Source organism: Colius striatus, chromosome 4 (assembly GCF_028858725.1).
Source record: "Colius striatus isolate bColStr4 chromosome 4, bColStr4.1.hap1, whole genome shotgun sequence".
Lineage (NCBI taxonomy): Eukaryota > Metazoa > Chordata > Aves > Coliiformes > Coliidae > Colius > Colius striatus.
This window is the reverse complement of record NC_084762.1, coordinates 6957085-6984809: the sequence shown is the minus strand read 5'-3', so window position 1 is coordinate 6984809 and position 27725 is coordinate 6957085. Positions and strand designations below refer to the sequence as shown.

Genomic DNA, 27725 nt, shown 5'->3' with positions numbered 1-27725 from the left:
GTTTCATTCCTCTTCCACTCCTTCATCCTTGTGCACCTTGTGCATCCTTGTGCAAGAGTTTGCCTTGGGATCCCAGCTTCCAAACCTGACACATAGCTGCATTTGCAGGAAATCCCCTGCTTTAGCCCTGCATGTGGCATTAAGAAATATTGCCAGCTTTTGCAAGAACAGCCAAAGCACATCTTTGATGTAATTCTTCCTCCCAGTGTACCTCCACATACCAAATCTTCACACTGAAATATGAAACAATTCCCGATTCTTAGAGAAAAAAACATTAACTTGTGGAGTTTTTTAATGTCGTCAAGTACATGGTCTTTGATTTCAATTCTATAGCAGCAGGTTTAGATTCATTCATAGTGCCTCCAGTAACCAGCACAGGGAAATCCAAACCAAACATACCTGAGGAAACAGTGAATTACTGAAGATATAATCTTTTAATCCAAATCCAGAGGACGGTAGGCAAAGCAGCATTAAAATCTCCACTTGGGACATAATTCTGCCCTAGAAAAAAAAGGATCTGAATAGACTTTGACAGAGACTGGAAAGGGAGTTGGAGTCATTTGTGTTAGGCTACACAGAAGGTGGCAGTGCTGAAAATATAATCTGAGACTCTAAAGTGATATATGTGTAAGAAACTGAAATTACTCAGCAGCAAAGTGCAATAACTTAGCTACAGCATTTTTATAACAAGGTGCTCATGCAACTTGTTCAGGTTACTATGATGTGGTTATATTTTGGACTGTTGGGGAAAAAAAAGCATGTATATTTTAACAATGGTAATATAATTGTAACAAGGTGATGGAAAAGAGCTAAAATATTACCACATTAATTTCCCTGTAACATACCCATGATGCAGTATTACTACAGCACATTGTGGGGGGGGGTTTCAACTTCCAACCATCACACAGTCATCTTTTGGGGTCTCACTTTCCTTACTTCAAAGTATAAAAGAAAACCAGGAGAGCCCAACTTCTCAAAGCTAATGCTTTGCTGCTAATATAATGAATTTAGATATCATACTCGGTGCTTTTCCACATCACTTGGAAAGTGTAACTGAAGTGGCTGCAAAAAACCCTGAGAAGTAATGAGATCTGAAGCACTGGCAATATGAGTGCCTATATTTGCCACTTTGAGACATATGTGGTTTGGCAGAACAAAATAAAGCAGGAGATGGGAACTGCCAATTAGCCACTAATCGAGGAGGCTGAGAGCAGACATGATCAGTCTCTACAACTACCTGAAGGAAGGTTGGGGGTCAGTCTCCTCTCACAAGTATTGAATAATAGGATAAGAGGAAACGGCCTCAAGTCGTGCCAGGGAAGGTTTAGATTGGAGATGAGGTAGAGGTTTTCCCCTGAGAGGGCTGTTAAGACACTGGCACAGGCTGACTCAGGGAGATGATGGAGTCTCCATCCCTGGAGATGCTGCAAAGCTGTGTAGCTGAGATGCTGAGGGACATGGTTCAGTGGTGGCCTTGGCAGTGTGAGAGGTTAGTAGTTGGACTGGGATGATCTTAGAGGTCTTTTCCGACAGAAATGATTCTATGATAAGTATTATTTGAAGCATACAAGCACATAATTCAGGATCATGTGCTGTTTTCTCATAGAATCTGAATAAAAAGGCGTATTACCCTCTAAAATTGCATATGCTAGCCAAGCAGGCTTTTAAAAGGCAGTCTGTTGCAGGAACTAGTTACATAAAGACGAATTCATACCGCTCAAGGGCAAAACAACAACAAAAAAGGAAAATAAATAAAAAAGGCAGGCTTCCGCAGGGTGGTGGCAGTTTCGCAGCTCTGACTGCACACTCCGCAGCGGCAAAAAGCATCACGAGAAATTAAAAACACGGACAAAAAAGAAACAAGCAAACAAACCGCCAGGTAAGCAAGCGGAGAAATGGAAATCGACAGAGAAACGGGACACAGTAAAGCGAAAGCAAGCAGGCGCTGCGCGAGGAATTGGTTGCATGGCTCCTTCAGCTCAATCTACAACCGGCTTCTCACTCTGCCACCTCCACCTTCGCCACATCCCCGGCCCGCCCCAGCCTCTCGCCGGGGCGGCGCTGGGTCCCCGCCGGCCATGGCGCGGGGCTGCGGCGGCAGCAGCGGCGGCGAACCGTGGGCGCGCCCGGGCACCGCCTCCCGGTGGGCGCGTCCTGGCGGCGGCGCCCGGCGGCCACGTTGACAGGGCGGGAGCCGCGCCGGGCCCTGTAGTGCAGCGCGGGGCAGGCTGGGCGCCGGCCGTTGTTGCTCGTTGTCGGGGTGCGCGGTGCTGGAGCTGGGCCACAGTAAAAATGTCTTCGCCTCCTAAAGAGAAAGCAGAGACGCGGGCCGGACACCCTCCTGCTGGTACGGCCGCCGGTTCCCGTCTCTCCGCTCTTTCTCTTCCTATCCATCCCTGGGGAGGGGCCGGGGCGGCCTGGGCCGTCGCGGGCCGGGGGACCGAGCGCCTCCGGGGCACCGCTTCCCCGCGGGTAGGATCGCCCGGCTGGGCACCGGCTTACCCTCCAAGTCCCCGGCTTGCGGGCGCCTGAAGGCGGTGTCGGGGCTGTCCCGCCGCCGCTGCCGGCGGGTGCGAGTCCCGGGTAGCTGCCCCGCGCTCCGCCGCTCCCGGCAAGCACCGTGTGAGCCGGCTTGCTGTCACTGGCAGGTGTGCGTGTGCCTGGTCCCTGCCTGCCGCTCCCTCAGCTTTCGCAGCCTTCATCAGTAACGGGGCGATGCTCCCAGCCCGGCTTGTCCCAGAGCAGCTCTCTGGTTGCAGGCAAATCCTCATCGAGTTTGTGCTGTTCGGCATCTCCAGCTTCTGACCCCGCAGACAGCGTTGTTTTTATCAGCTCTTGTCCGTCAGGGCATCCCGTCCTCAAGAGATTGGCAGAGGCCTGTGAAACCAGTGCCTGGGGCTGACAGAAGTGAGAAGGGGAAAGGAGCAGTCTCAGCCACATTGCAGCCTGCGTGGCTGTTTGCAGCAGAGTGCAAGCTGAGTGTGAACAAATGGCAAATTAATAGTACTTTATGCATCTATTTTGCCAGTGGGCGTTACGGTGCGAGTGTTGGAGCAAGCTGCTGGCTCCTGGCTTTAATTCTGGGGGTTGCCAGGATAGGAAACAGATCCAGGCACTTGCTGGCTGCCCAGCGAAGGAGCTTTGGCCTCTTCCTCTTGTTCTTGTGTGCTCATGGGTGGAAGGGCAGCAGAGCGGGAGCTGCCAGTGCCATTGGTAGGGCACTGATCTGCCACTGTCCTTAGACAATGGCTCCTCTCTGCACAAGTGGGGCTTGGTGGTTCACAATATCACAGAATCTTAAGGGTTGGAAGGGACCCCGAAAGATCTTCTAGTCCATGTTGTCCTGTTCCTTCACATACTGTTGGGTTTTCTTCTCTATTTTCTTAAAAAAAAATAGAACTGGTCCCTTCACCAGCAACTTTTCACGTGTCTTCTCATGTTTTGTGGGTAGAATAGTTGAGTTGTTTCAAGTTTTTTGTTTTAATGTTTCTGAAAGCCTCAATTCAGAGAGTGGTTAGTTTTCTATTCAAATCAATTGATGAGATTTAAAGCCATTTGAAAACAGATTTTGAACCCTAATTGAATTCTGCTTCTGTTATAAAGAGGACCTGAAATTCTTTTAGATCAATGACAGAAGTGAGAAATAGTGGCTTTACGGTACATGCCAAACACAGCTGAGTGGTACAGTTAAGCCAATCTCTTGGCTGAGCAGAGTTATCCCAGTTCTGCAAACTCCCTTGTCATGGCATTAGCTCTTACTAGGCCTGATGAGCTGGCTTAGGGAACCAAAGCAAAGTGCCCTTCCCAGTGTTGACAGCTTTTGCTGCCCTAGCTCCTCGAGCTGGCTCACCTTGAGGTCAAGTGAACATCAGCTTCAGTGTGAAGGGATGGTTAAGATCTTAGATTGGTTTAGCTGTATCTCGCTGCTGCTGCCATGAATGGAAAGGGGACAAAGGATAAATGGCAGATGTTTTCATTTAGGTGCTTTGTCTGCATTTTCTGATGTTGAACATTTGAGAGTTTTGCTTCAAAAATTGTCTTGAAACAGGTGGAATTTTTTGAAAGACAAAGTAAGCCCCCTGAGAAACTAGCAACTCACAGTGCAAAAGCACAGCTGGAGCACAGTACAGGTTTCCCTTGCTAACACAGTATTCCAGTAGCAGTAGTAGTAGTATTTTTCATTGTAAAACAATCATCCACATAGGAACTGAAGAATTTTTTCAGCTATGTCCCTTTTAAGACCATTAACATCGCTGAGGGGAGGGGGGTTATGTGTATATACCAATTCAGCTTTGGAATCAAGACCATCACCAAGCTTGTCTTTAAAGCCAGAGAAAAAATCCCAACCCTAATGCTTTACAGTATCTTCAGGTTGGTTTTGAAGGAGAATGATTTTGAGCTGGCTGGCAGAGGAAAGTGACCCTGTGGTTTTCACATTTGGAAATTGACGATAAATGTGCTGACTGGTGACAGTTTATATTTACTCTAGGGGCCGAAGCTATGTTTAGATCCTTGAATGCAATATGATGATAATACAAAGAATATAGTGCAATAGAGCAGATTGCAAATGAATTTTAGTACAAAGAAAGTTACAAAATATTATAACCAATAAATAACAGATGACAATGTAAATATAGGTGGAATTGTGTTCATAAAAGCAAGGCAAGTTCCTAGCAAAGCAAAGATGTGAATGGGGGATCTCTTTTGACTAATGGCTTTAAAGCTCTGGTTTTGCTGCATACAGTTGTAAAAAGAGCCTTAGCTGTAATTACAGATGTGTCTTACCCCACTGAGTATGAATTAGACATGTCAATGCTAGGAGGGATCTGGATCACCAAATTAAAGCCGAATTGATGAATCCATTGTTTTTCATATGCTGTTAGCCCTTACATACTGACTTTGTGCAGTCTGTTAGCTTCCCCTCTGCATTGATCTTTCACATGGTGGGGGAAAAAACGAAAAAAGACCCACCTGAAAAGCCAGGATAACAAAATGGAAAGAAAGTTCAAGACCTTGCTGATAATGAAGCAACTTTGAACTCCTTTTTGAACCTTAAGAGGGCCTCAGCTTAAGCTTTGTTAAATATTGGTCTCTCAGTGAGATCCATGCATCTGTAATACATTGCTGAGAGCAGTCTCTCAAAAGAGCTCTGTGTAATTATGTTTTTAGCTGTTCATTTTTTTTTTCTAGTAGGTACCATGGAGGAGTAAAGCAAGGTGATTGTGTTAATAGTTTATTTATGAAGCTTTATAATAGGTTCCTGAAAAATAGTTACGTGCTTTTTCCTACATTAAAAAAATACAGCTCTGAGCCAAGATTTCTGTGGCACAAAAGTGTGTAATAACCCTTACTTCTGTTCTTATTGTGTCAGACGCTGATGTATGCTCCCTTAAGCTTGCAGAATGGTATATTTTGCATTTCCCTCAGTCCTGGCTTTTCATACATCTTATCAATGTAATGGAATCTTTTATTACACAGTACATAAGAAATAAATTTTGTGTTAATATTTAATACTATAATCAAAGAAAATGAGAAGCTGCTAAAGCTCTTGATTATGCTCTGGATTTCTAGAAGTCCCTGTCCAATTGCTGTGACCAGTGGTTGATTCGAGTTGAGCTGGAAGGTTTCCTCTGGAAGGACTGTCTTGAGTCTGTGAGTTGAGGCTGGAACTGTCCCTGAGCAGTGGTGATTCTCTGGTTGTTTGCTGCAACTCCATGGGGTTTGCTCCAGAATTCAGTCTCAGAAACTGGGAGCAGTCCTTAAGAAGCACAGCAGTGGGGAATAAAAAGGGTAAAGAGACTGAGAATGTTTCCACTGGATCTCTTGAGTGGTAATTGATTAACGTGGTTGTTAAATACATTTCCAAAAGGAGCAGTCATACTCATAAAAGGAAGGCAGGCATGTGTTCACAGGGCAAACAAGATAGTCCTGACTGGCTCTGTGAAGAAAACATGACTGATAATAAATAAAACCCAAAACTCAACTCTTATCCAGCAATGGGGCAAACAGACTTGTGCTGTTGCTTTTCTCAGAGCATTCTGGCAGATGATCCCCTCCTTTATTATCACCCTTTAGAAGCTGGTGGCCTCTTGCCATCCTCACCATGAGGAGCTGTTCCTGGTCCCCTCCTGCCTTAGCATGGGTCTCACCTGACCTCTCCTGAGCAACTCCATCCTCTTAGCACAGGAACTGCTTTCTTCCTAACCCCAACACGGTGTTGTCAACACCATCTTCTGAGCACTGATTTCTGGCACCGTTGTGGAAAGTGGTTTAATGACTTTTAAGTGGCAAAATCACTGTGGTAAGCATCTGTCAAATTATGTAGGAAATTCTGGGTGAGTAAGAAGTGGATAAATCCTTGTAAGTCCCAAGAAAATGTCACAAATGGAGTGGGTTTTTCTTTAGCTTGGTGGATGTAGTCACTGTTTCTTCCCTCTGTCTAACCCTAAGGTGTGGCTTGGTTGAAACCTTTTGAAGGGGAAGCTACACTGGGTTGCATGTGTATTTCTCCTCTTCAGCTAAGTCTCTTGAAGCCAGATTTGGGACGAACATACTGTGCCATGGGTAGCAGAGGTTTACATCAGCTGTATGTATGATCTATGATCTAATTAGTTCACTTTTGGTGTCAGAAATACACACTATTACTACACTTTTTTTTTCTGGGTTCCTCTTTTGATTTCCCAGATCTGCACAGTAACCCTGGATTACTAAAGATTATTCCATTATGCAACAATGTACTTTTAGCTATCCATACTATGTGTGTTGATATTAGTGCAAAAAGTGAGACTATTAAAATTAAGTTACTGTACTTGTCAGTCACTATTATGCCTTTTAATTATCTGGTTGTTTTCTTTTTAATCCCTGTTAACTCTATGTAAAGACAAGTCTGAACATGTTAACAAATCTTTGTGAGGGACAGATAAAGAGAAAACAAGTGGCTTGGTGGCCTGATGATACACAATATGAGAGGAGCAAGATTTTAAGACACCTAAATCAGCACTAAATATTCAGATATTATTTCCTTTAGTTTAGGTGGCAGAGAACATGGAAGCGTTCATGTATTATCCAGAAGTGCTGTTTGTTACCTGGCAGATGTTGCTGTGGAGACAGCATCTTCCACAAAAAGTAATTTGAAAGGGAGCTAATAAAAACTGATTGTGCAGTGATGTTAAATTTATACATGAATCTAAATAAAACATAACCAATCACTTTGGGTAACTGAGATATTAGAAGAAGACAGCACTTGACAGAGCTCAGAATCTTTGCTTGTGCAGAGAAACTTAAATTTCTTAGGAGTTTGCATCAAGAGAAATTACCAGGGATTTTACTTTTTCTTTCATTTTTAAAAATACATTTATTTCTTGCCTAACCTTTCTGTCATTCCCTGTCCTGTATGAAAACATTTCTCACCAATTGAACCATCATAAATTTTATGCTGGAGAGAGAACACGGTATGGTTAGTGGGTTGGTTTGGAGTCTTGTTTTTTTCAAATGCATGATCAGGGGACACACTTTTGATAGGTTTTAAAAGATATTTCTTAGTTTTGTCTGTTGACTGCCTGTCCTCAGTTAATGTCCTTTATTGAATCACAAGTTTTATCTTTGAAATGTCACACAAAGCTTAAAGTCTCTTTTAAAAAAATACCAGAGCCAAAGAGCTGTCACTTTCTCCTAGGGCAGGTCACTTTACTGTTTGCCTTCACTCAGGCTGTAAAATTTATGCATGGGAGTGGCCTTTCCATTGTTGTCCTGGTTAAGAATTGAGAACTAAACTTGTTTCTAGATTTCAGAGACTGACTCTGAACTGCTCTGAGGTGCTTTCGTCCCTCAGTGCCTGGGCACAGGAGCACTGTCAGAAGTAGGGCTTCCCCATGCCATGCTGCTAAGCCACTCTGGCCCCTTCTGAGGGCTGCTCTGGCAAGTCTGGCTGTGACATCTGGCTCTGGCTGTGACATCTCTATTGAGGCTATCCACAGACGCAGTGATGTGAAACACAAATCATCGTGTCTGTAGGTGCTTTTATCGACTACTGACCTCTGTCCTCGTTTTCTGACATGGTTGCTGATGGTGATGTAACCCATCCCAGTTAGCTAACAAATGTATCATCTTACCCTGTGCTCTCCTGGAAACGTGTGTAGCAGTGGCTGAAGAAAAAAGTACAATATTAAATCAGAAAGCAGACCAAGAACAGGCTGCTTGTTGCTCTGCTTAATAGCTGCAGTGTTAGGTCTGGCTTAGTTCCTATTTTATATTTCACTTAGAAGGGGATAAATGGTGGACAGAAGTAGGTTTGCTTTCACCTCTTGTGTTTCAAAGGGATGCTTTGCATCATTTCTAAAACTAAACCATGGCAAGGATTTGAAACGTGGTAAACGCTTATGTTTTGCACAATAAAAAGCTCTGATTTAAATGCAAGTTAAGAGTCCTGCTAAACTTTGCTTTTTATTATGCTGTCCACAAGTACTTCTTTGTATAAATACTATTATTATAGCTGTAGTTTTTAGCTTGAAATGGCAAGTAACCTTACTGTTTTATGGGAGTATTTAACATGAATGTTTGTGGCCTTTTGCATAGTGTTATATAAGCCACTGCCTCTGACTACTGCAAGTCAGTAAGGATGGGGAGAGAGTTAAAACAGAACTGAGTTATCTAAAATGATATTGGAAGCAGGTGCTAAAGTGAGCTGTGGCTTCTCAAGATGAGCAAAGATGGCATGATGTGAAAGAATGGCAGATGTGATCCTGAAGTAGCTGTTCCCCAGACTTGCCACTTTTAAACAATTTGGGCCCTTTTTTCAAACTGCGATTGCTGCTATTCAACTGCTCTGCAAAATATTAGGGGGCAAGGGAGGGAGGGTGGTCCTTAAAACATCCTTCACTTATGCTGATTTACCTGAGGTTTGTTGTGTCTTTCTCATTTTTGTTCCAGTGAAAGCTGGTGGGATGCGGATCGTGCAGAAGCACCCACATAATTCTGACGCCAAAGAAGAAAAAGATAAGGATGACCAAGACTGGGAAACCAGCAGGTGAGCACTTTGCTTTGGTACATATGGTACAGCAAATTTCATTACCTTGATACCTTGAACTTTATCACATTTGTTTTCCTTGTGGATAGCAAACTAAAGATACAGTTGGTTTTGTGTCAAAATTGATTTAAAGTGATAGCAAGTTACATGCTCCTTCAAGAGAACTGAGACCTTTTTACCTTGCTGGGCCTCTTTTAAATGATAGTGTCAGGTAAGAGAAGATTAGAAAAGAACAGTAAAGTAAAGCCTTAGCTTTCCTGAAATCTCTGAACGTTTTTTAGACTCTGCAGAGACACAGAAACAAATCACATTTGGACACAAGTGTTAGGCTGTCAGTTTGAACGTATGGAGTGGTCTTGCTGTGTACTGGGGGATTTCTTCCACCCTTTAGCCCGTACTCCTTTCTCTATGAGATATTTGACAATATGGTGCTTTTAAAGAAACAAATATTATTTTAGGTGGGAATCTATCAGTTTTAGTGGTGGAGGATACCAAGACAGACAGCAGTTACTTAGTGGTTTTAACTAGATTTATCAGGTAACTGTGGTGAAAGCAGAGAGGTTCAGTGGACTACTATTCATACAAAAGCCACCTATTTTTGTGCTTCTCTCCTTGGCTAGCTCTTTTAATTTGTAGCCAAAACTATATTTACTTGAAATCTTTATGTACTAGCTTATTCTTATGATAAAAGACTGAGGGAGCTGGGGCTCTTCAGCTTGGAGAAGAGGAGAATGTATAAATAAGCACAAACACAGTTTATTTACTAAATCATAACTTGAATAGGAAACATGTTTATGAGAAGGCAAAAGTAGTTTTCATTAATATCTTCAAATGAAAAGCAGAAAAATGAAACTTTATTCCATTGCTTCATTAACCAAGTTGATCATCATGTCTTTCTGTTCAGTGGCATATAAGTGGGAACAGTCTGCATTTGCAGTCAAGTTTCATCCAAAGGAAGGAATCATGTCTTTTTAATTTAAACTTCACCTGATGTGTTTGCGGTGGGTTGACCTTGACTGGACACTTTATCATTCTCTGCCTCAGCAGGTTGGGGGATGGTAAGATGATGGAAAAAAACTCCTGGGTCACGATAAAGGCAGTTTAATAAAGCAAAAGCAAATGCTATGTGTGAAAGGGAATGAAAACAGAAGATTTATTCTCTACTTCCCATCGGCAGGCGATGTCCAGCCACTTCCTGGGAAGTGAGGCTTCAACCTGCTTCCTGATTGCTCCAGAAGACAAATGTTGTAATAAGAAATGCCACCACCCCTCCTGCCATGAATAGATGTTATATGGTATCAAATATCCCCTTGATCATTTTGGGTTAGCTGTCTTGACTCTGTTGCTTCCCAAGATCTTGCCCACCTCCAGCCAAGTGGTGAGAGGGAGAATGTTGGAGAGAGAGTCTTGATGTTGTATGAGCAGTAGCCAAAACACTGGTGTGTTAACACCTTTCTAGCCACCAGTACAAAGCACAGCACTATGGGGACTGCTATGGGCAAAATTAACTCCATCTCACCCAGGCCAAGTACGGTGTTATATACCTCCTCATTTTTATGTTTCCTTAGCATGAATTTATGAGGGTGAGGGAGCCCTGGCACAGGCTGCTCAGGGAGGGCGTGGAGTCTCTTCCTCTAGAGGTTTCCAAACCTGCCTGGATGTGTTCCTGTGCCCCCTGATCTAGGGGAACCTGCTTTAGCAGGGGGTTGGGCTGGATAAGCTCTAGAGGTCCTTTCCAACCCCCACCATTCTGGGATTCTGTGCCAACTTCACAATGAAGGAATCTCATTAGGATCCAAATGAGAAAATGTTTTACACCTGCTTAGGGGTCTAAACCTCTGTTACAAGACAGCTATCTGCTTTATTCCTTTCTTCAAACAAAATTATCATTGTCCCCTCTCGCTATAATAGTGTAGGGAACAGTTAAAATTTAACCTGGATATTTGTGGCCATGTTTAGCAGGTGCTGTGACACTAGAGAAGCATATCTGAAAGGGGAACTTTATGTTCACACCATGTGTGTTTTGGAGATAACTTAGTCTGGTTGTCTGGACTGAAAGATCAATCCTAGCTGGCATGTGTTAGGTGTCTCCTCGGACTGTTCCAGTTTAGTGTCATGTGCAGAGTCCAGGTCAGGTGCCCTGAGACCAATCCACAATGCAAAAACAAAGCCTGGCAAACAGAATTGGGCATATTAATATTGTGAAGCAGGTCTGTGAGCAATGTTTGTGCTCATAGGCAGAGGAGAAAGTTTGATGACCTCTAGATCTCCCTTATAACTAGGGAACAGTTAGCTGTTGTACCTTATAAAATCCATCCCCTCTGCCACCTGATGCAGTTTATTGTCAAAATATGCACTTAGAGTGCACTCTTTGCTTTGGTTTGTTTGTAGAGGATACATTAACAGTCCCCATTAGGCAGTTGTGCATACAGTTACTCTCAAGCCTGTATATTAATACTAAAAGTATTAGTCTGAACTTTTTATTTCTTTGATTTGATCATCTTGAGAAAGTAAGCAGCAGGAGGGACAGGAGGAGTGTAGTTAGATGGGAACCAGCGTGAATTATAAACCAAAACTGATGGTTGGTTTACAAGTCTGAGAGAAGTTGTTTTCCTGGTAGAACTGGGAAACCTTTGTGTCTGAGGAAAAGAGTTTGATGTGCCTATTTGTAGGCTCCTGTGGGAATACTTGTACAGCTCCTGTGGCTGTACAAGCTGTAGATGTGAGCAAGAAGCTATTTAGCCATAGACAGAATAAGCAAACTTCACAGCCCATGGTACATCAAATTGTTGTTTGTCAAAATTAAATTACGTTTGCAGCGTGTCAGCTGCTGTTGTGCTGCAAGGTGCAGTCCCCTGGAGCTTCTGTGGCTGCTCCTGGTGATTGGATTTCTGATGCCTGTGGAGTGAGGTTTTTCAGGAGTCGGGGACAAGTTTATCAGGAGGGGGAAGAGACCGCTAGCATTCTGTTCTGCTTCCTCTGGCACCAGTGTATTTGTACTTTTGGGGCTTTGCTAGGTGGTATTTTACATCCCTTTACTAAGCAGATGCAGAGACCTCTGAGTTTTTAACTTGCTACTCTCTTGTTTTCAGTCTTTGCCATTTTAAGGTAGTATTGTAGATATGATGCAATCTTTCCTCCCCATTGCATTTAAAGTCAGAAGACAGAAACAGCCCTTCAGGCAATGTGTATCGAGTGATATGGGCAGCTGACAGTGATGTGATGTGAGAGAAAATAATAAACCAGAGAAGAGTAATTTGTGTGTGTGAAGAGGGAGAGTAGGGTGATTGAGTGATTATTTTAATCTCATTGCAGGCATAGTTGAGGACAGATTAGTGGAACTGGCAGTAAATTAGGGCAGAAGATTGTGAGCTCACCCAGAGTTCCATGGGAGCTCTGAGAGCACCTGTCCTCCCCACAAATCTGAGCAGCTGCTCAGCAAGAAAGCTTTCAGCTGTAGTTACAGAGAAGTTTTTGTGCCTTTGGAGACAGCTGGCATTGTTTTTGCAGCATGCTTGCTTGAAAAGACTTTGAGCCAGTGCTTCTTCTACTCTTAATGTAAAGAAAACTGCTACAGGTAAACGTCTCTGAAGTGTGTTGTGCTGTGATAAAGGTGACTTTAAGCAGGTTTATCTTCTTTGACATTTCTTTTTCTCTGTTATTTAGCAACCTGCAATCCAATTACTCTAATTTACTCTGCAAAGTATCTTATTCATTTCAGTTTCCTAAAATAAAATCGTTCTGACAACCTACCACTTGATGAAGTGATAGGCTGACTTGTCATAATGCTGATTTGTGATCCTTTGAAATAAGATGTGGTGAGATGATTTTACACAAATGGAAACATTTTATACTAGACAGTTCTCAGCCTTGAGCTGTAATGGAATTAATTCTATATGCCTAATATAAAAAGATCATTTTACTTGGAGGAATGGCTGGATATGATTATATGGAGAAGATTCAATGAAAGAAGGGAGGGGTTGCATCATTTGGTTTACGTGAACTAAAACAAAAGAAGTATGTGGCATCTAAAGCCAGTGGCACCACTGTGGTCAAGATGTCAGCAGTAAAGTTGACTGTGAGGTGGAATGCTTAGCCCACATGTTCTTAAAGACAAGAGTGACTTTTTTTGATCAGTCTGGTTGGAGAAAGGATACTGGCTGGATGAACTCCTGGTCTGATTTGTTATTGATTTTCTTAGGTTTCTGTAATTGCTTAAGACTTGTGTTGATTTGGGTTTTTGGCTATGGTTGCAGATCTGATTGCTTTGGCAGTGGTACTGATTGCTGCTGGAAGGGGTTTTTGTGATGCTCTAGATGCAGGTGAAACATATAGTTAGAAGTAGGGTTATGGATCGAAGCCATCAATTTTCAAGACTGAATGTTGTCATAGAAAATATTTGGAATAATTAGGCTACTCATAGTCCTGGGCTTTATTAGAAGCCTATAATGCATCTTTAACTGAGATTTACAGTTCATGTGCATTCCTGTGCCAGCATCTGACTCTAGCCATGATAAATACTCCTGAAAGATAATCTAAAATGAGATCTGCTTGTTCAGTTTTGCACAAGAGCTTCATTGTCACTGTGGGACCTCATGAAGAAACTGTAATGATATATCAGCATCTGGATTAAAAAAAAATCAGAGCATATATCTGTCTCAGTCTTTTAACAAACAGGGTAAAGGCCTTCGTGTCCAAAGACTCTTTCCTTCTCTTTTACTATATTTCTGAAACAAAGTGAGTAATCACAGTGATTTCAGTACTGAAAATAAATGCAGTAGAGTGATTTCTCAGTATATATATGTAAATTGTATGTGGTTTGTGCCTTAAACTCACCTGGAGATTGTGAATCCAGCATTATGTTTGAGTTGCTCTAGAAAGAGCAGGTTACGCAAACTGGAGTTTAATTCAGTTTACTGTGTTACTTGTTAAGTCTGAATATGCTAGTTAAGCTACACCTGCTTATTGTTTTTCTTTCAGAAGTGTGGTAGAAATCTCAAAAAATATATATATACTTTTATATATGTACATGGGTATATCTTTCATTCAAGAGTAAACTTATTTTTCCTCTCCCTCGCTTTGTTCTGTTGGAACTGATGTGAAATAAGCCACAGGCATTATTTTCTTTTTTCATTTGCCACTGAAGATTTTGCTGTCATTGAAATGTATTAAGTTTCTGCCTTGTAATGACCCTTGTTGTCCAAACATCACACAGAATGTTAAAAATAGAAAGCAGATTATACAACAAAGCCATCAGAGCAGGTTTGTATGTTTGTTTGTGCCCTAGATATGGAAATGCTTGAAACTATTTCTACTCTCTTGTATTTTACCCTGTTGTTCTGATTATTTAGCTGGGCCAGAAACTGTAGAGTTCATGTCCTTACTCTTTTGACTTGAGAATAGTGCCCTTCAGCACATCTGAGACCTGGGAAATGACATCCTGTGTTCAGCTCACTTTCACACAAGTCCAACAAGAGGTAGTTTCAGTCGTGGCTGAAGATGTTTCAGTCCAGTTAGGTCTAGTGTTGTCTGTTGCAGAGTCTGTTGAAGTGACAAAGGGAAATCCCAAACCTCCATGAGCAGGTAGAGTGGTGCTTCTATAAATCCTCAGAGTGAATAGCCTGTTAGTGTTTGTGCTATATGGTTCACCAACATAAAGCTGAAAAAAGTTCTCTTTACCTGCATTCATGCATCTATAAAACCAAAACATTGGAAAAGTAAGCAGGCATTGACTTGACATAGTGAATATTTAAGGTTAAAAGAAACAAACAGGTCTGGACAGACAGGCTGCTACATCATCTGCATAAGTTTATGGAGAGGTAAGTCTGCAAGTTTGGTGGGTAGAGGATTGACCAAGTGTCCCTTTCTGGCAGCGAGGCCACTTAAGTGTTTGCTTAAAAATTCCCTTGGGCTATTGTGTCAGTGGAGGTGGCTCTCTAGGAGTGAAATGATACTATATATACAAGCATCATCAGCATCCAGATCCTCCTCTTTGACAGAGTTTGCATTTCTTCCACCACTTTTGTAACTACCTCTTTTTTTCCCCTTCTTTTGGGGGCCTGATTCTGATTTCTCTGTGACCTGGTGTGACTTAACACGAAGATTTTGTTCTCAGACTGTATATTGCCATTTTATACTTGACCATATAAAAAGTGAAACATAATGGATAGGGTTTTTATGTAATGGGCCTTAGAGCCCTCATTACTTGGAGTTTTGGAGGCAATTTGCCTTAGAGGATGAAACATCTAGGGGGAATGCAATGAAAAAGCATTCTGGCTGTGAGATGCAAATTGCAGCAAACATTGGGCGTTATCCCACTGTCACACCAGAATTTGGTGTAACTTTACTTGGTTAAATATTCTGAAGGCTAACAGCAAGTTCTGCTGGCAAAAGAGCTGTAAAAACTTTGCAACTGTAATTTCATAATGTTATTAAGCAGAACACAGAACATAGCACAGTGAGGGAAATAGCTTTCTACCTTCTCCAAAACAGCTTTATTTTCCAATAAGGTTCCGTGCTTAGTGTCTTTTTTTTTTTCCCTTCTTCCTTCTTATCTTTACTATTTTGGATTTAAATTTGCTTCACAGTTAAGGGAGTAGCTTAATAGCCTCACAGTGTTTTCCTTTACATAAGTGATATTGCTCTTAATGCAGATTCCTACCTCATTATTCATCTTCACGTCTTAATCTTTTGCATAGAGTTTCTACTATGAGCAGAGACTCGAGTCTAATAAAGTTTATACATCCATAATTTGTTTAATTATAAAACCAAACACCAGTACTAGCGTTTTTCATGTTATTTTCAGGACAATACGTTCTGCAGATGACCAGTTACTTGGAGAAGTAGCAAAGTAATGGCTATGACCTATGTTGAACCATATCAATGCATCTGCAGTTATACATTTAGCTACAAGTACAGAGAATAGAAAACATCATACTCATTTTTCTTAAATGCAGAACTTCTGTAAGGCAAGAAAAGAGGCTGTGAATATCTCCATTTAAAGAAGTGAAAATATATGTGAATGTAAGGAATGGAGGAAAAAGCTAGACAAGATTATGAATGAAGCGTTCTCCTACAGGAAGATGTGAGTCTTTTTCTAAAAGACTGTTTCGTGCTTACAGTATTTCTTGATGATTGAAGCAGTAAGTTGATAAATCCATCAGTGTAAGTGCTAGCTATGACATTACATGGCTAGCTCTTTTCATATTCCCAAAGTACTATGTGCATGTGTGAAAGAACTAAAAAAGATCTGATATTTCCCCTCCTCAAAGTGAATAGCAGCTACACCATCCAGCTCAGTGAGAACCGGGTTCAGTCCCAAAGAAACATATGCTGTCTTATGAAATTAACTGGAAAGCTGAGTTGAGTTGTCAGCCAAGCTGATGTAAGAAAAAGGTTTTAAAAGAATGGAAGTCTATAATTTGTGTTCTGTGTGATAAGGAAAGTGAGAAAAGCTGAGTCATATGCGAGAGGAAAATGGATGAGAAGTAGTGTCCGAGTGGCACAGCTTAGCACAGTGTTCCCTGTCTGTATGGAAAAGTAAACTATCTTAAGCTAATAGCTTGAATCATAGCATTTTGTTTCATGCTGTCTTTCAGAAGTATTGGAATGCATAGGATAAAGGTCACATGTTTGAAGGCACAGTGTTGAAATAGATACCATATATGCATTAGAATGCACAAATTGCAAACCCACGGGTTTCATTATGTGATCCTTTTCATTATGTGAACTAAGCCCAAATCTGTATGAAGTCTTCAGCAAGGCTGAGAGCATTTTTAAAGGTATGACTTTCTACTGGATAAAGCTGCCAGAGGACCAGATGCTATTCATTTATTTAGAATCAAAAACTCTGTGTTTGAAGTGGAGTCATCATGAGCTGAAAATGAGTAGGAGGTGTGTGAGATTGACACCATGTGTGCTAAGGAGAGGGATCTAGTTTTTCAAGTAGCACCTTCATCTCCCTTAAGTTTCTTCTGCCTCAGCTGCATCAGGCATTGAAGTTTAAAGCAGTTTAATGTTAAAATAAACTTAGAATTGCCTTTTGCTAACTGTCACTGGGTGAAACAGGAGGGAATTTCACTTGGCTGATCCGAGGCCAGTGATACTAGAAACAGGAGATACATGAGAGATAATTAAAGACAGCACTGAAAACATTTGATATCATCAGAGTTTTATTTAGTCTCCTGTAGCACTTGATAGAGCTGCTCATTGCAGCACGTTAATTGATGGGAAAGTGTTTGCTGCAGTAAGCTTGCTGCCTTCTGATTTTATTGTAACATGCCAATAACTGCATCTTGGTCACAGGCATCCTGTTAAATACATGGCACTTAAAATACTTTTATTATTTATAATAAAACACTTCAGCAACATTCACACAGATCTTAGTTCTGATGAGTTTCCGTTTCTGTGGTACTCATTCCTTAGAATATATGTAACAAGGTGAGCCTGGAGCTGTTAATGCCTTCAAAGAGGACTGGTTTTGTTGCTGCAGGGTACAACTAAAGCAGTTTGTTTTCTCCCTAATGATCTTGGGGGTTTTTTTTGTACTTTGCAGTGCTGAATGTTTGTCACTGCTTCCCAAAGCCTACTCTATAACTTTGGTTTTGAATAAATAGATAAGCAATGCAGAGCTCCAGGTATTATAGTGGAGGAGCTAGGGTGTTTTTTAAACCAGAACAGCTTAAGTTATAGTGTCTTTTTTGAGAGTATTTGGAATGACTGAATTATTTAAAATAATTCAGATGAAATCTCATTACTGAGTGTATGCATCCTTGTACACCTGAAATGTTGATAATAAGCTTAATTTTCTTCTCGTCCTGTTGGTTACTCTTCTGAGACTGTAACCTCCTACTAGCATTTAGAAGATGTATTGATAAACTATACTCTTTAGTGATTTTTAGGATGATGAAGAGTACTTTGCATTTCTTTCCTTATGAAGGTTGCCATTGCTAGTTACATGTCTTTTATAAACAATATATTTGCATGAAAGTAGAGCATATTTACTAATACATATCACTATTGCTACTAAACAACAGTATTTGCATGCGGTGTATCAGGATGTTGAGTTTGTGGGCCACTAAGGAATTAACTGACCAGTTAATGCACAGCCTTGTTTGGTTTGTTTGTTAAGAAGTTGCCTTTTATTGGAGGTGATAGGATGACATTTCAATGAACTGAACTGGGTATTTTTACCTACTGTGATTTTCCTGTGATTCTAGGATCATACTAAGTTATGATTCTGGAGGAAGAGTGTATGTAGCTGTGTGTATGCTGGTTTATATCAACAGTGACACTAATAATATTACCACAAATTCTTCCACATGAGGCTGTTTAGAAGGCTTTTGACTAAATGAAGTTTAACGTGCTTATTTATTGCTTTGAAAACTGCTGTGGCATTAATTTCCCGTTTTCAGACATTACACAATTCTGTTTCTGATGGTGTGTTTTAAAGATTTTATTCTTGTGCCAGTTTACAATAGGGGAAAAAAACCACAACCAAACATGCCAGAACCACAAAAGCTTCTAAGAAGTGGATCTTCGTGTTCTGTTGTTTTCTCCAAACGTAGGCTTTCTGGCTGATAACATCTGCTCTTCAGGTTCTTTCCCTGTGTTGGCTTGGTTTGGATGACCTTTAAATGGCTTTGAAGTCAATACCACATTTTTCCTTCATATCTTATAAGCAAGCACAATTATAGAAAACTTGTAGTTCTGCTGATAATGTGTTATTTACTCCTGCTGCTGCCCTTTGGAGTGTGTCCCTTTAAGAAACATTGTTTCCCAGTCTTCATGTTCTTATTTTATGCTGTGTCTTACCCCTGAAATTATTTCTGTATTAATGATTGCCACTTGTCGTCTTCATGTTGTAGTTTCCTAAAATCACCTTTTTTGGGCTGAAAAAAGTGCTAATCTTGAGACTCCTCTGCATACGTGTACCTCTTCCTGTGCAGAACTAACAACTTAGCTGATCTGATTATCAGAACTTGTCTCTATTATTGTCTGTGTCAGACTGTGAAATAAATAGACATGGTGCTTATCAGCTGCACATACATATGTAATAGTCACGTACGCTTTAAAGCAATGATGTGTCATTTTTGTGTTTGGCTATTCCAGTCTCTGATCCTCAAGAATGTCTCCTGCCACATCCCGTGGTAACTCAGTTTAATGAGGGGTTATCTTGGCATTTGTTTTGAAATCTGTTCATACCAAATAAATAGGCTAGAAGATTGGTTTTGAGTGGTTTTGTTTTATATTGCTTTGATAATTCTTTCAGGTTTTAACACTTTTTACTGATAAGAGGAAGTTTGGCACATTAATGCAGACCAGTTACCCCCACGAGCAGGAGGAGGAAAGGAAAGATAACTGCTTGCAGTTAATGCACAAGATTTGGGCTTCCTCTGCAACACTTTTTAAAATTTATGTAGGCTTATTAGATAATGGCATTTTAAGATGCTGTGTAGCTCATACTTCTCCCTGCCTGTTCACGTGTCTTCTAAACTAATAAATAACTATTAAGACAATGAAGGAAAGGGAGAGTTATAACCTCATTATAATCTCTTCCTTCCTCTTCTGTTTTGAAGAATATGAATGGCTATGCAGAGCCAGCACAAAACTCTGCCTGTGCAGCACTCCACAACAGATGGTGCTTCAGGACAGTGTAGATGAAGGGCCGGTGTGGAATGAGCCCCATGAACTCTCTGCAATACAAATTGCTGCTTAGAAACCTGCCATTCGTATTAAATTACTGCCACTGGACCTAGTTCTTGTTTCTCTAGCCCTCTATTGAGCATATGTGCATTTCTCACTTTGATAATTGTCCCCCTGTGAAGGCAGCACCACAGTCTTAAGTAGTGTATGCTGTAGAAGTGTTCTCTTTCTGCTTGCTTGGTAACTTTTTTCCTGTGCCCTCCAAGCCTTCTGTGCTAAGAAATAGTGAATAACTGTATTTGGTTTGCTTTATCTACTGTACCTTTTTCCTCAAATTCTCTTTTATCTTTGTTTTTGTGGTAGGATAACTAGAATTATAGTGTGGAGAGTAAATGCATACCACACACTTACACACTGGCATAGTTCTATTTTTCTGCTTCTTTTCCTTACATTGTTCTTATGTTCCAGTTTTCTTTTTAATTACCTTTAGGGTATTAAGCTGCTGATTTAAAAAATCTTTTCACTGTGATTCCAACATTTGTTTACAAGTTGAATAACTGGTCTAGAGCCCATCATTATGTATGTGCAGTTAGGATTGTTTTTCCCAGTGTGTATACTCTGCATTTATCAAGGTGCCATCTTTCTCTTTCAATTTATTGTTCCGTTGTTCCTCTGAGATCCCTTGTAACTGTATATGCTCAGGTTTTTTTTACCCTGAATAATTCACTAACATTAGCATATATTGTAATCTCACTCTTTAGACTTCATTTTAAGACTCTTGCAGGATCCCACTGTTAACCTCCATCATTACGGTATTTGATTTATTTCTATCCTTTCCAGTTTCTGATCCTCAAGAGTGTCTTCTGCCATATCCCATGGTAACTCAGTTTATTTAATCAGGAGCCTTGTTTGCATTGTTTTTAATTCTGTGCATACCAAATAGACTTCTTCACTTGATCCTCCTGTCAGAGTTTAATACCAGTTGCATCAAATATTTAGACAAGATACGTATCCTGTATTTTGGGGTAACTTTACGGTAACTTTACCTTGAACGCTCACTCATTTTCTCTCTAGAAAATCCTGAGCTAAAGTTTTCTAATGCTGTCACACTCACTAGGTGGCATACAGAATAAATGCAAACAAAGGAACTAAGTAATATATTCATATGCTGAATCTAATTCAGCATTCACATTTCTGAAACAAATTAACTCCTTATTTACTTCTTTTTACTATTTCCTTAATTTCTTTGTATGTATTTAAGAGATAAACCTGGCCAGGTAAATAACTTGAGATTTGTGGCATCATTTGCTTTTATTTGAACTTTATTATGTTACTAAAAAAACATGGTGAAAGAGCTAATCAAGTGAGACAAAGAACCTAACAGCAAAATTTCTGCCAGAAGTCAGCTCAGATTTTCACAGCTTTGATAATGATGTTTGCTAACATTGGAGTTGTTGGAGTTATATTGCTTACATTGTTACATTTATATAACATAAACTTCACAGTTTATGTTATATAAACCTAAACCCCTTCACAGTTTATGTTTAGTCTGCCATCATTTCAACATTTACTGCCATGAGATCCCATAGCCCATCTCACCTTTCAGTAGAGAAGGCAATGCTGGGCAAACATTCATGTGTTTAGGATCTGAGTGAATAAACAAAAGCTATGTTTAAGGAAATGGTAGACATATTACTTCATATATGCAAACAGTGAAAGCACAAATAGTTGTCAATGACCTTAAGGAGGAAGTAAACAATGAAATCTTCAAGTCTGCAGGTGATAGAAAGCTATTTTACTTAGTTAAATGCCCTACCAATGGTTAGGAACGCCAGAAGGGCATCATTAAACTCTGAAAAAAAAGTCATTTTGGTTTACAAAAGTCACTCAAAAAATGATGGAAAATAGTTTGTTGAAAGCTACTAAACACAAAGACCCAGCCTCTCTGGCTTGGGAAATTCCTGAGCACCAGATTTCTGGACGGTGGTCTCAGGAGGGCCCTTCTGCATCTCTGTCCTCATCTCCTTCCCCACATGTTCACTGCTGCCTGCAGAGTCAGCAAGGTGAACGTGTGGTTAACAGTAAAGATCAGTTGCCATTTCAATAGTCACATGTCTGTGCTGTGCTGAAAGGATTCATGTATTGAAATAGAGTAACCAAAGTAGTTGGGAATTTGGCATCCTGGTGGCTGTGGTGGCGTAGTTTGCAGAACATTTGTGATTAATTTTTAGGGACTTGAAGAATTTGGTGCCTGCATCAGAGCACCTTCTAGGAAGGCATTTTAAAACCAAATTCTAATTAACAGATTGCTGCTTTTCTTAACCCTGTTTTAAGTAGCATAAGTAGGCTAGACTCTCAGCTGGTGTCAACAGGCTTCTGTAGTCTTAGATGAGGATCTGCTCTCTGTATCCTCTGCCTATTTAGTCTGTAGCACATCTGTGGGCTCTATAGCAAATTCAGGGAACAACTCAACAGTGTTATCTCGGGATTCACTGCTGTTGCATGTGGTATTATTAATACCTTTAATCTTGCATGATTCCCTAGGCAAAAAGAACTAGAGAAAATGTAAATCTAATTGCTCAGACATAACCCTGATATTGTTTACAGTATCTCAAGAAATCTCTCCTGGCTAGATTCTGAGAATTAGCCCAGGGTGAGTAGAATTCAAGACACACATATAAGTTGGTTTGTTTTGGTTTGTATTTTAAGATTGGATTGCCAAGGAATGCTTCCAGGAGTTCAGTTGTAGCATAGCAGTGTGTGAGTTAGCACCTTAACTCTCCTAGGCTTTGCTTAGATTTGTATCCATTATCAGTAATATGTGGCATAAATTGGATATGATTAATTGTTTTCTGGTTTCTTCAGACTATAATCATGGGCATAAATACAGACTAAGCTTTTCTAGCAAGTACAAGACAAGAAGAAAAGCAAAGAGAGGATAAGAGCCTTGATTTATACATTTTTCAGATTGATTTCCTTTTTCTTAAGACGAAGGGAGGTAAGAGCTACAGTGCAGTGTTAGTTGATGATTCATGATCTGCCAAAATCAGTTTGACTAAAAAGGATGGGGAAGAACCACCTAAACCACATGTTTTAGCTTTTGAAACATGGAAAAGGAAGGAAATGTAAGAATTGTCTGAAGAAAAGAATTTCACCACAAACCTGGCAGAGATTTTGTGGAGAAATGTCTGTGTTTTTCCAGTTGAACATTGAGCAAAACAACCTGGTAAGTATAGATGAGTGCCACATGCAGGTCTAACTAACATACTGTCTGCAAATAAATTCTACTGAGACTAGTCAGTCTTTGGATAGATGTCAAGACATGGATGGGTTTTATCTAAAAGCTTAATTTGGTTCTGTACATCCGTCACTTTCACTTTCCTAAAGTAAACTGTTGGAGGAGATGAAATATCTCTGTATGGGAAAAAGCCTGAAAGAATCTTTTTGCAGAACAGAGATGCTTTAATTCAGTGTGTAGTACTCAATGGTCGTGACTTCTTGTATTCAGTAATGAGTTTCTCTTCAGCCCCCTTCCCACTGCACTCCTGGTGTGATAATTGTCATTTAGGATGCAAGTCTGCAGTCCATCTGCCGCTGAGCATCTTGAAATCATTTGGAAGCAATGTCGTTTTGGAGACAGTGTCCTGGAAGAGTTCACACTTGGTAGAAGTAGTATTGGCAGCATGTACTGGCTTCTGATGTAGCACTTGTCAGCTAGTAGTTACAAACAATCCTGAAACGATCAGAACTGATGTCTGTCACGTGCCCACGCAGTAGTTGAGACCAAAGGCACTTCTTCAACTGTGTTAAAAAGTAAATCGCTGAAAGCTAGTGAAACAGCACCATTTCCTGCGGCAAGAAGAGTCTTCTGAAAACATGCAGCCTCTTGTGTCCTTGTATTTAGTAACCTTCAATAATGCCATGGATTTTCCAGGGTTCTGACTTCTTTTTCTCCCTTGGTGTTTCTGTAGAGGTGAATGATTCTGTTTATATGAGCCTGATGATGAGTTAGAAACTACAACTATGTTAATTTATGTTCTCGCTGTAGTAAACAAAAGCATGTAGTAAACAAAAATGTTTACTTCTTTAAGTAGCCTCTGAGAAAAAATTGGTTGTAAAGTACCGTTGGATTGTGTTCCCACCTGTCTGTGGTCATGTAAGAGGAATTGCAGCCAGTTCTTTTGCCCCAGGGGCAAGTTTGTATTTCATCCACTAGTATCTGCAGTGTCTCCTGCTCTGGGTAATATACGAATATATTCTGCAGAGCCTTAGGCACTGCTTTAAGGACAGCAGTCTGGCTTCAGCTCAGCCCAGGTGACATGAGGTATTGTTGAGGAGCCCTGCAAGGCAGTCAGATTGCTGTAGTCTTCTTAGAGTAAGCAGATGTATGAAGGTGCTAGCTTTAAACACTTCTGCTCGCCTATGTATCTCCCTTTACATTTAGGACCTTTGCTTTCTATTGCAATGATATCACCACTGAGGTACAATGTCCTCCTGCTGCATGTTCTGTCAGGGCCCAATGAGAAGCTGTATCCAGTGCACAGTTCCACAACTTATTTACAAAATAAACTTCTGCATCTGAAGTTAACTATGCCACTCTCTGTGGAGGTCTGTGTTGGTTCTTGCTGAAGTTCATGAGTCAAATGCAAAGTTTTGGTTTTAATATGTAAATCCGGAGTGGTTTTGTTCTTCATTACCTGGCATGCAGTAAATAGAACTGCTGAACTTGAAATTCTTCAATAAAACATGCTGCAAGAGTGCTTTGAGGAGGTTAGGAAAATCTGTCTGACATTCTCTTTTTAACAGTGTTTGGAGTAAGAGCAGCTCTGCCAGATACTTTGGCATCTCCTGCCTAAGAGAGCAGAAGGGCTGAGTTGTGGTTGATTGGCAGGATTGGCAGACTGGAGAAGTGGGTTAATGTGAACTTCACAAAGTGCAACATGGCCAAGTGCAAGGTCCTGCACCTGGGTCTGGGCAATTGCCAATATCAGTACAGAATAATGGATTGAGAGCAGCCCTGCAGAGAAAGACTTGGTACTGGTGAATGAAAAGCTGGACATGAGCTGACAATGTGCACTTGCAGCCCAGAAAGCCACCGGTGTCCTGGGCTGTATCCAAAGCAGCGTGGGCAGCAGGTCAAAGGAGGTGGTTCTGCCCCTCTGCTCCGCTCTAGCTAGACCAAACCATTCTGTGGTTCTGTGTCTACAGGTAGTGCTTTACTTAGGTTATTTTCTATTTTGTGGGGCTAACTTTCAGACCATTGGCTAGCTTATAACTGTATTTTTAAAAGTCCAAGCAAAAAAGGAATGTTTAACTGAAGTGTGTTTGACCCAGAAACTTGATGCCATTGCAAACAAGCTTTGAAAGGTTTAAAAAGAAAGACTTAAATGAGACTGTAAGCATTGCTACTGTGTGTATAAACTATCTTCCTCAAAAAGATGCCATCCTCTATGTGATACAACAGGAAGAAATTGCCTTACAATCAGATTCTGGTATAGTTTGCTCGTTCTTGTGTGTCTGACACCTCTTCCTGAGGCAAGATGAGCTCGTGAATTGAGAGAGAACACTCTCTGATACTGAATTAAAAATACCAAGTCCTCAAGGCTTGCTGGTATTTCTTTGAGGTTTCCTTTCATTTAGATATGGGAAGGCAGCTGTCCTGCAGTGTCCTTGGTTTCTGGTAGCTAAACATCAAGTATCCTCACTGTTACTTTGGTTGTTATTACTCGATCCTGGAGCCACCTTGTAGACCTCAGTTGCAAAACAGTAAGGACATAGATAGAGGAAGAATCTGTTTGAGTTTAAGCAATGAAGCATAGAGGGTGCTGTGCTTATTGTCAGTTCATCAGAGAGTGTCATCATCCTCACTTAACAGGCTAATGTCGGTGAAGTTACCTCCCTTGTTCTTGGTTTTGTACGTTTATTATCCTGCATTCTGTTTCTATGCATTATCAGTAGCTGCTCTAGTGAATGACAGGAACACTTAAGTCCAGATTTCATGTCTGCATCTTTAGGGAGGCGAGAAAAATCTTTGCACTTGAGGGCGTTGGAGTTTTGCTGCCTTCACAGTAGAGTCTGTGGAACGGCAGGAAGAGCAGTTCCACCTAGCAGGAAGAATAACACAATAGCTGTATGTTTGGTGGAGGAGGAGGTTTGAAAGAAGAGGTATGTGTTTTAGGTAAATTAACACATGTTCTTTCACCAAGGGACTGCCTGTCAAGTTTAATTGGAAATGAAGGTAATTGTTAGCCTGACAGCTTGATGCGTTGGGAAACGCGATAAATACGTTGGTACCAAAACCGTTTTCAGCTCTATTATCTAACCATTGTTTGACTTAATGAGAACAGAAGAGCTGAAACATGCATGTTTTTAGGAACAGCTGCCTACAAATTTTGCTTATGTGTGGAAATAAGTCAAGTTTTTGTGTTCTTTTCATCAAATGCTTTGAAAAACTGTTGTGTGCTTCTTTTGTAACCTTTGCTAATTAACATGGGCATAGAAATATTACTAGTTCTGGTGACATGTTAGTGTGTTTATCCAGAGTGGTTTTGGTCCTGTTAATATTTTCTTCCCTGCTCTAGTGTATGTGGGACAGAGAACAATCTGAATTCCCTAAACTATCAAGATGTAGAGCTGAAGCATTAATTTGCATTTTTGGTCATAAGAGATTTCATTAGAATCACTTGAACTTTAAAGAAATAATTGCAAGCTTATTTTACAGTTGGTATTAAAATGACAGCAAGGTCACTTTCTCTGATCAAAGCAAAGTCTGAAAAGAACTGCTTGGCAACTGGAATAGATAAGCTTGGAACCAATTGTATGAATCATCAAAGTTTTATTGTTATCACTTCAAACTAGTATAATTAGGCATTACCTTTTAGCAGTCACAGAATGCAATTGGTCCTCTCCAAAATTAAGCAGTGAGGCTGGTTTTGAAATAGAAATGACAGTGGTTTCTCAGGAAGGTAAGACTTCAGGCACCAATGTGGATTAAGTGCTGTCTTTGTAGGCAGCTCTCTTTACTGCTGCCACCAGTTTCTTTGCTTTGCTTTGTTTCAGCAGTTGTTCAGGTTACCTGAAGAAGTGTCATAATGTTTCTCAGTTCTTGCCCAGTGACAGTGGCCAAAACTGCACAAAAGTACCAGAAAGATTTTTAACAAAAACTCTCAAGTCAACACTTAAATATGTGTTGGCATTTGTTTCCTTCCTGAATGATTGCTTTTTCCTCTCCTTCTCTTTGCAATCTGCTGTCAGCTCTGCAGTAGGACCGCTTAATGGCAGCAGGGAAATGTTCTGCTTCTGTAAGTTCCTTTTTGATCCAGCAACAAGAAGTAGAACAGTGGAACATCCTGACTGTAGAAATATCCAGGGACTAAGGTCTCCAAGCAGTAATTTATCAGAGCTCAATAATAAGGAAAAGAATGAAAGATCCTGAGGGGATGAATATCTTTCTAGGACAAAGAAGGGAGGTTCACAGGGAGTAAGAGACAGCTCGTGGAAGAAAAGATTGTAATCATCTGAAAAGATAATGAGAAGGTGGAATTGTCTAAGTGTGAGAGAGACGTGGACTGTACTAGTTAGGGCACAAAACTGAGAGGGCTGCTGAAATTAATAAGGAGCTAGGTAGAAAGGGGGAGAGGAAGGAGGATATCAAAATCAAGGTTCAAAGTGGAATGGCAGAAGGGATTAAATCTGAGAAACAGAAGGAAGTCCAGGAAAGCATATTTGCTTCTAATTCTCATGCTCCTGTGTGGCCATGAGCTAGACACACAAGATACTAGCAATGTGTCCTTACCTCACACAGTGCACGCCAGTGCAGAGGATGAGAGCTCATTACTACTATCACTTACCCTCTGGTTTAAGTAACTAATAGTCTCAGTGAATGTAACAATCTACAAATCGGGAGAGAAATGAGGTGTATTGGTTGTAAAATTTAGTCTGATGTCTTCTGCAGCCTCTTCTACAGTTGTATTTCATCACTTTGCATACAGTGTTAGGTTTCTCTCCACTTTAACTTCAGGTGTCTTTACCTCTCTTTCACAATTCCCAATCTTTT

At 40.7% G+C, this 27725-nt stretch overlaps 1 protein-coding gene across 1 annotated transcript in view; it reads left to right on the top strand.

Annotated features, from left to right (window-relative positions):
• The first annotated feature begins 2168 nt into the window (after positions 1–2168).
• Positions 2169–27725, top strand: part of DAP (death associated protein) — a 47038-nt gene continuing 21481 nt past the window's right edge. The window contains exons 1-2 of the mRNA XM_061996027.1: positions 2169–2347; positions 8929–9025. Of these exons, the coding sequence (XP_061852011.1) occupies positions 2293–2347; positions 8929–9025 (152 nt within the window). The 5' untranslated portion in view covers positions 2169–2292. The remainder of the gene's footprint in view (positions 2348–8928; positions 9026–27725) is intronic.